At 51.2% G+C, this 8,718-nt stretch overlaps 1 protein-coding gene across 1 annotated transcript in view; it reads left to right on the top strand.

Moving 5' to 3' along the window:
- The first annotated feature begins 2,116 nt into the window (after nucleotides 1–2,116).
- The window catches only part of INPP5B (inositol polyphosphate-5-phosphatase B), a 40,337-nt gene continuing 33,735 nt past the window's right edge, over nucleotides 2,117–8,718 (top strand). Inside the window, 6 exon segments of the mRNA XM_032495996.1 lie at nucleotides 2,117–2,203; nucleotides 2,834–2,915; nucleotides 3,301–3,398; nucleotides 4,285–4,382; nucleotides 4,532–4,561; nucleotides 5,828–5,938. Of these exon segments, the coding sequence (XP_032351887.1) occupies nucleotides 2,859–2,915; nucleotides 3,301–3,398; nucleotides 4,285–4,382; nucleotides 4,532–4,561; nucleotides 5,828–5,938 (394 nt within the window). The 5' untranslated portion in view covers nucleotides 2,117–2,203; nucleotides 2,834–2,858.

Here is an 8,718-nt window from a genome sequence, read left to right as displayed (position 1 = left end):
TTCTGATCACCCTGTGTGTTCTCTGGGGACTGGCTGGTCGGCCTCGTGAGGAGGGAGCTAGGGGTCCAGGGAAGTTCCGCTCAGCCTATTGCCCCGCTTAACATTTTCTGCCTCTGTGAACAGGGAATGAAGGCAAGGGGAGGATAAATGGTCCCATCTCTTCTTGTAGCTGAAAAGGTCCAGCTCAGGCTATGCTGCAGGGTGCAGCCAGGCCTGTGTGGCAGGGACCACCAGGTGTCACAGGGCTGTGGCTCAGCCCTGCTACCAGGAGTGCTGCCAAGCCTCAGCCTCAGGCAGCTGCCTCCAGCTGGCTGGGAACCTCCTCTTCAATGGGGCAGCCCCAGGGGCCACCAGGAGCCCCCTGCACTGGATGCTGGCTGGGGCCACGCTGCGGCTCCTCCACTCTGCCCTGCTTCTGCTCCTGCTCCCCTAGCTCAGCCCAGCAGAATCAGGGAGTGGCAGCCAGGAAGACACTGTAGACTGTGCAAGTCCCAGGCCCACCCCCAGCTCTGTGCTGTAGCTGTAGCTTTAGTGAAAAGGATATATCAAGTCCACAGCTCTGCGCTAGAGACTGCCAGGGCATAGGACTGAATGTGATGCTTTCTGAGGGGGCGGGGCCTAATCTCCACTCCCAAGGAGGGGCTGGGGTTTGTCTGGAGAAACGGAACAATTTCCAGTCTGACCCCCATCAAGTGGGAGGACCCCAAAGTCCTGCAGGGACAGTTCCTTCATCTGTAAAAAATTCCCGGTCCCATTTACTTTTCCCAGATCCTCCCCAGCCTTTGACATAAAGAGGGGGGCTCGAATTGAGGTTCCTTTGCTTTCCTTCAGTGACCACCCCCACCCCCTTTGTCCTCCCCCCTTCCCTTCATGCCCCACACAACTTTGAAACCAAATTCAAATAAACTTGAGCTCCATGTGTGTTGTGGATATTTCCAGGAAACAAAGAAGACTGGAAGAAGGTGATGTCTGTTTTTGGAAGAGGTTTACGTACACAAACTTGGACTGGCCACTAGGGCAGCAGCTCTCAGCTTAGGGCAAGAGAAAGGGGGACAAGTTTGAAGTCACATGGTCACTCCTTCCCCAGCAATGATGTTTCAGTTTGGGTCAAAGCTTGAGAGAAGGTGGATTCATTAAGATAATTCACTAACCAATCAACATGTTCTGAGGGTCAGCTGGATGCCAGAAATTACCCTGGGGTGACGAGGAAAAGACACAGCCTGTCTTCAGGGAGCTTTCAGCTTAGTCAAATGGCCATTAGGCTGAGAGAGACCCGTCTTGGATGCTTGGATCTTGGATCTGGGCTGGTCCTGTTTGTCCATTTGGAGCAAACTTATCGTAGGTGGAGAAATCGAGGCCCCAAAGGAGAAAGGCCTTGCCTGGGTGCCCCAGCGGGTGAGTCTGAAAGGTGCTGGAGAACAGCAAAGTGCACCCTCAGGCTGTCTTGAGACCTGGAGGGCCCCCTCCCATGTCTCAGTACTGCATAGGAACAGGGTGACACCCTCTACAAAGTGCACTCGCATCCCTTATCCTCAAATAGCCCCCTGAGGCAGGCGTGACCGGCTGCTCCCACCTCACACACCTCACACACACCACTGACACTAAGGGAGGAAATACAGCAGTGTGTGGCAGTGTCGATGGCACAGAAGTTGGAGTCACACTTTCAACTGAGGCCCCGTTTTGCCACTCTGCTAGCTGCAGGGCCTTGGTCAAATTGCTTAACCTCTTTGAGCCTCAGTTTCTCCACCTGGAAAATGGGGGTGGTGGTTCTTCATAGTATTGTTCTCCTTTAAGCCAAGACGGGTGGTTATCTGGGGAGGAAGAGTTTCAGTAGAGGCCAGAGTTGGCCTGCCTCGGTGGAGAGGAGTTGAGGTTGCAATTCAGGAGAAAATTTCGCCCCTTAAAGTGATTATCTTCCTTCCGGGCCCTGGGCAGAGGGGAGCTCTGGCCCCATGACTTAGAGGGCCAAGGGTGAGGCGAGGGCAGTCCTTAGGAAAATCTTCCCAGAATAGGGAGCCCGGCGCATCCTGGGACCTAAGGAGTTAACGGGGGCAGGGAGACCCTCCTACTATTGGCGCAGGCATGCTGGGACTTGCAGGCTGGCTGACCATCCTGTGGCGCGGGGGCTGCTGGGAAATGTAGTCACTGATGGGGGCCCGGGGCGTAGTGTTCCTCACACTCAGCAGCGGTGACAGCTCAGGAGGTAGGCGGTAATGGCAGGGGGCCGGGGAGCAGGTGTGGAGCAGGAAAGCGAGGGCAGGGATGGGCAAGCTGAGGGCTGGGACTCCTGTCCGAGGCTGTCAGAACCGGACACCCCCCAGCCTGTGGCTGATGCAATGGGGCCTGCTGGGCTGTGGGGGAGGGCCAAGGAGCAACGGGACACTTTTATCATCTCCAAGGAAAGAGGAACAGGACTGGGGTCCTTGTCCAGGATGAGATGCTTCTTTCCTGGGAGTAACAGGATGTTCCTCCAACCCCATGCAGATACACCCCTGGCACCTCCAAAACTACTCCAAAAAAAACTACTCCCCAAAAAAGGAGGCAGAGCCCCGTCCCAGGGGGACCGTGTCCTTCTCTCCAGTCATGGGACAAGGCACCCCACGTCCAACAAGTAGACTGGACCCCACTTAGAAACGACTGGATGCCCTTCTAAAGGGCGATAAGCAAATTGTACTTCCCACCAGAGGCAAGGGATGGCCCTTCTCCCTGGAAACTAAAAGGCCCATTCTAGAGGGAAGGGGGATGGGGAGGAGGAGGGAGAGCCCTCTGAAGCAGCTCCATCACCTCCTAGGTGTCTTGTTGACCAAGGGAGCTCTCATCTGCCCTCCCCCAGGTGTGTCTGCTCAGCCGGGCCCAGCATGGACCAGTCTGTGGCAATCCAGGAGACACTGGCCGAGGAGGAGTACTGCATCATCATATCCTTCCTGGTGGGCGCCCAGCTCCCAGCACCCGGGCCTGCCAGGGGCCTTGGGAAGTGGAATGACAGATGTCTCCTTGTCTTATCTGCTTGCCTCCCTCTCTCCATCATCAGGGGGAGAAGGAACACAGTATCCCCTAAGTACTTACTCAGTCCTGGACTCTCTGCTGGGTGCTTTGAATACTCAGTTATCCTCCCACCTCTTGTGAAGTTGGGGATTACTATTCCCATTTCACAGATGAGGAAGGCTCAGAGAGGTTGAGCGACCTTCACCCAGTGAATCTGTGTGGGTGAGGGCAGGGCAAGGCTGGGAAGATGGGGCGGGCTGGGTTGGGAGAGGCTTGGCTGCCAGCTTCCCTTCAGTTTTCCTTGACCCTGAGCAGCAGGCAGTGCAAGGTGTGCTGTGTGAGGGGGACAGCAGGCAGAGCCGCCTCCTGGGACTCGTGCGCTACCGCCCAGAAGGTGGTGGCCAGGAACATGCGTAAGTCACGGGTTTGGTACTTGCCTGTCTGGGTCCTGGGGTTTATTCTCCACTGTCCCTTCAGCTGGAGTCCATCCATCCCTCTAGGACAGAGTCTGAGGCTTCTAAAATAAATGTAATAATGATAGTTAATATTTTTTGAACACTATGTTCCAAGCCCTATGTATTATTAGGTCATATAATCCTCAAATTCTGATGTAGCAGCTTCTCAAGAGACTGTTTAATGTACTGCTCCAGACCTTGAGCCCCGGGGCCTGACTGGGTTCAAATCCAGGCTTTGTTACTTCCCAGCCATGTGATCTTGAGCAAATTGTTTATTCCTCTGTACCTCAATGTGTCCAGACTAAAGAATAAAATGAGTTACTACACGTAAAATGTTTAAAACACTAAAGCACATAGAAAGGGCTTCATAAATGCCCACATATTACATCAAAGCAGAGAGAGAATAATTGATACATAGCAAAGGTCTCACAGACAGAAAGTGAACCCTCAGGGTGGGAGGGAGGAGCCAAAGACATTTTCTAATCCAGTCCCCTCACTTTACAGGTGGAAAAATGGTGGTTCAGGGAGGGAGAGGGGAAAGCTAAGTTTGCTCTGCTCTTGTCACATGCGGTGCTAGAATGCACAAGGAAACGATCAAGCATGGGTTTTACCAACAAAGCAGGGGCTCCCCCAAATGGAACAGGTTCAGCTTGGATGACCCTGATGACCTATCCATAAAACTGCAGTCACTGCTGGGCACGGGGGACAGAGGCATGAGGTTTGTGCCTGGCTGGGCACCACCAGCATAGCCCTGGGGATCAAGGAGGGAGTGCAAGCACCCTGACGCTTCCACGATGGGCTGGAAGGATGGGTGCCCTGTCCTCACTCTGCTTCCTGCCCTCAGTCTCTTCCTGTATACGCACCGGAGGATGGCCATTACTGGGGACGATGTCTCCTTGGACCAGATAGTGCCGATCTCGCGGGATTTCACGCTGGAAGAAGGTGCCACGGGGGCTGGGCGGTGTGATCCCTCTCCTCTGGGCCCCCAGATCATTTCTGTCCTTGTTCGGGGTCGGGCAGTGGGAGCCTGGACGATCACCCCTGGCTGGGGTGATCAATTGCTAAGGGCCTTTTCTCTTCCCTCCCCACAGTGTCCCCAGAGGGTGAACTCTACATTCTTGGTGAGTGGTCCTTTCGTCTAAGTCCTGGTTGGGGCCAGGGGTACGGGATCTGCAGAGAGGAGCCCTGTGAAGTCAGAGCATCCTCTGGTAGCCTTCTGTTGGCAAGACGGTGCAGGGTCTGGCCCCGACCCTCTCTCCCATCACTCTCTATCCTGCTGGCTGCGCTTGGATGCCTCTAGATTGCTTCCATCACCTCAGACATGACGCGCGTTCTCATCACGGAGCCCTTGCACATGCTGCTCCCTCCTCCTGAAAGCCCTCACTCCTCTTTTCACCTAGCCACTCACCCTCCAGGGTTTTAGGTCACACTGACTTTTCCCAGGAAAGTTTTGGTTGAACCCCTGAGGTTGTTTGTATCTCACTGATACACATTCCTTTTTCTCATCCTTGCTACCTCTCTGCCACTCACAGTGATTTGATTATTTATAGAGCCCTATTTAATGTCAGTCTTCTTTGCTAGACTGTAGTGATGGTAGTAAAAGTAATAATCATAATAGTCATAGAAATGAATATTTAATCAATGACCTTGTGCCAGGCTCTCTGTTAAGAGCTTTCCTGGCAACAATTCTATGGGGTCATCACTGCTTTCATCCCCATTTTATGGACAAGATAACTGAGGCCCAGAGAAATAAAGTACCTCAGCAAGTAGGGGAACCAGGATTCAAACTCAGGATCCAGACTCTGGCGCCCATGCTCTTGAGCACTCTGCTAGGTGGGTCCTACTCACTCATTAGTTCAGCGCATGTTTTGGATGCTCACCATGGGCCTGCCGGGTGCAGGGGTTACCCTATGAGCCAGACACTGTCCACAGTCTAGCTTCCTGAAGACAGGCCATGCCTGTTCTCTTCACCGTGGCATTCCCAGTGCCTAGCCTGTGCCTGGCACAGTCAGGGAGACTGACGGATGGAAAGCCCCTCTGTCCACCTCTGAGTGCTTTTCATTCCACTTGGAGGGGGTGGAGGGTAAACTGGGTCGAGAACTTGTTCTCTTCTGGCTCCATCCTGTACTGTTGTGTTGAGGCTTACTGACTATTCAGTAAGGTCTATCCCCTTTATAGACTGAGGGTGATGTTAATTTGGAGCCAAGGGTACAGAGGGCTTCCTTATTGTCCCAGCAGCAGCCTTTAGTGAATTGCTTAAAGGGCCAAAGGGGCTTTGGGAGCTTGGGCTGCTGATTCTCCAGCCTGGGGACTCCAGCCTAAAGACGCATCTAAGCATCCTGGAGCCAAGGGCTCATTTCCTGCCCCCCACTCCCACCCCTGTGCAGGCTCAGATGTGACTGTCCAGCTGGACACAGCAGAGCTCAGCCTCGTATTCCATCTCCCCTTTGGTTCCCACACTAGAATGTTCCTCCAGGAAGTCTCCAGGGCCCACCCAGGTAAGTAAGACTTCAGGCTCCCTGGGGGTGGGGTGGGAGGGAGGGGTTGGCTGGGTACTGACCTCCCCACCACCAGTTGACTTGGCACATTTTGGACACACACTCCACAGTGTCTGTGCCCTCTCCAAGCTGCTGGCAGGAGGCCACAGTGCCCCCAGGCCACCAGCTAGTCACAATGTTTGCATATCTGTTTTCTCACTTCTGGACTGAGTTTTAACTCCAGTAGGGCTGCATGGGTGGGCTGTGATTCTGATGCAGAATCTTTTCCAAGTGAGCAGGGTCAGCAGCTTCTAGAGGCCCATCTTCCCTCTGTCTGCCAACCACAGCTAGAACCAAGGGAAGTCTGTCATTAAGAGCTCTCCTGCCCTTGAACCCTGCTCTGTCCCCCACAGCAGCTATGAAAATGGTCTAGCTTTGACCTAGCAGTGAGAGGTTAGTTGCCTTTAGGGCAGAATTTGTTTCTACTGGGAGATGGGCCTGGCAGGTAAAGGAGAGTTTGTACAAAACAAAGGATCAGCTATAGAACATGCAAATTCTAACCACCAGGTGCTGGGGCTTCGCTGTTGACACAAGGCTGTTACTTGTTTCCTTTCTAGCTGACATCTTATAGCTGCAGGAACAGGGGGAGGGCTCCCTTTCTGTCTGGTCTCACCATGGAGACTGAATGTCCGGGGGCTCCAACTTAGTTCGCTCAGTATGTAGGAAGGGGACTGATGGTGGGTGCAAACTGGGGTGTGTGGGAAAAGGAAAGAAGATGATAGAGTCTTGAATGCCTAGTTAAGGGGCTTCAAGTTTATTTTAGAAGCAGGAGGAAATTTATCTCGGAAATTTCAACTAATAAGGATAACCTGTTTCATGAGTGTCATGGGTAATTGTGGGAGAAGGAACAATGGTAATCAGCAAAGAGCGCAGACTTTGAAGCTCCACCCCCTTTTATATTTAAAACCTATCTTTGCTGGTCCTTAGCTGTGTGACTTTGGGCCAAACACCTCACCTCTCTGAACTTTGGTTTTGTAGACTTTTTTCTTCTAGCTTTATTTAGCTATAATTGACATACTACACTGTGTAAATTTACAGTATACAGCATAATGATTTGACTAACATTCATCATGAAATGATGACCACAATAAGTTTAGTGAGCATCCATTATCTCATATAGATATACAATTAAAGAAATAGAAAAATTTTTTCCTTGTGATGAGAACTCTCTTTTCAACTTTCATAGATAACATACAGCAGTGTTGGGGGGAGGTATAGCTCAAGTGGTAGAGCTGCATGCTTAACATGCAGGAGGTATCTGTCTCTCAGTGCCCTTACCCACTCTTCCTCCTGGAGTCCGCATGTGAGGTAATCAGTAGGGAAACTGCACTCACTCAACTTCTCTGAGCAGCTGTCACGATGTGGACTTTCTCAGGGAGGGGTTTGGGTGAGAGGGGACTCTCAGGGCAGACAGCTCTTGGAAATCCATCAGCCCAACCCTTGCATTTTACAGATAAAGGGACCAGAGTCCAGGAGGAGGTTACAGGTGAAAGGAAGTAGGTTTTTCCCACCCAGTCCGTGGTGGGTAATGTGCAGCAGAAAAGGCCAGGGAGCAGAAGTGCCTTGGTCAAGAGACCACACAGTTAGTGAAAAGAATTAGCCAATATTAATTGAGTACCTACTATATGCCGTCCATTTTTCTAGACAGCTAGACAACACACAACCACCATGCTCTCCTGCTCAGTCTTTTGAGCGATACTAAAGAGTAGATATCCTGTTTATTTGATGAGTAAGCTGACACAGAGAGTAAACTGAGACACAGTAACTTACTCAAGGCCATTCATCATTTGAAGAAATAGGACCAGGTTTGGAACTCCAGGTTTTAAGTCCAAAGCCTATGGAGTCCGGAGATTTCAGTTCAGATTCTAGCTCTGCCAGTTCCTAGTTGTGAATGTGGACCACATATTTTATTTCTTTGAACCTTGGCTTTATTATTTGTATAATGGAATATGGGCTTGATTTACCTACTACTTACTCCCAAGAGTTTTGTGAGGATCAGATGATGCCCAGTATGGGTTAATAGTACATAAATGCTGAAGATAACTTAAGAGCTGTGTGATGGTGCCATTGTCAGTCGTGGGACCCAAGTCTCTTCATTTATGATGCCCTTGGGAATCCAGCTTGGTCAGGTTCATGCAGTTCTACAAGGGGAGCAGGAGGATAGCATAGGAAACAGCAAGTTTTGGGGAGTCAGAGAGACCCGGGTTTGAGTGAGAGGCAGAGAGGACTCAAGAATTTCTAGGAAGGAAGAGTGACAATCTGGTTAAGGAGGGACCAGCAGACCTGTCTTGAAGGCATATTTCATGGCAAACACACTGCTTTTACTTACAAAGTGTATTTTTTGGAGTGATTTGCGAGTTGCTGACTGAGATTATGGGTAGTTAAAGCCCTCAGCCCACTCCCTGGTACTGGCATCTATTTGCATTCCCATCTGCCACTCGCTCTTCGACCTCAGACATCACCTCTCTGAGCTCAGTTGCCATGGGGTAAGAGTTGTCACGGGATAATAGTTCCCTACCTCCTAAAGTTAGTTGTGAGAATTAAGGCGGTTTCATATATATATATATATGAAGCATAGACCTTGGCACATAGTTACCAGAAGGTCGGAAGAGTGGCACGGGTCTATTTTGGTAGAGGACTCTTGTTTTCATGTTTATTATTGTATTTGAATCTCAGACCTACCCTGTGAGCGAGGGGAAAAGGCTTGGAGCCTCCCTGGAGAAGCTGAGCGATTTGCTCAC

This window comes from Camelus ferus, chromosome 13 (assembly GCF_009834535.1).
Source record: "Camelus ferus isolate YT-003-E chromosome 13, BCGSAC_Cfer_1.0, whole genome shotgun sequence".
In the NCBI taxonomy this organism is placed as follows: Eukaryota; Metazoa; Chordata; class Mammalia; order Artiodactyla; family Camelidae; genus Camelus; species Camelus ferus.
This window is presented reverse-complemented; position numbering and strand designations above follow the sequence as displayed.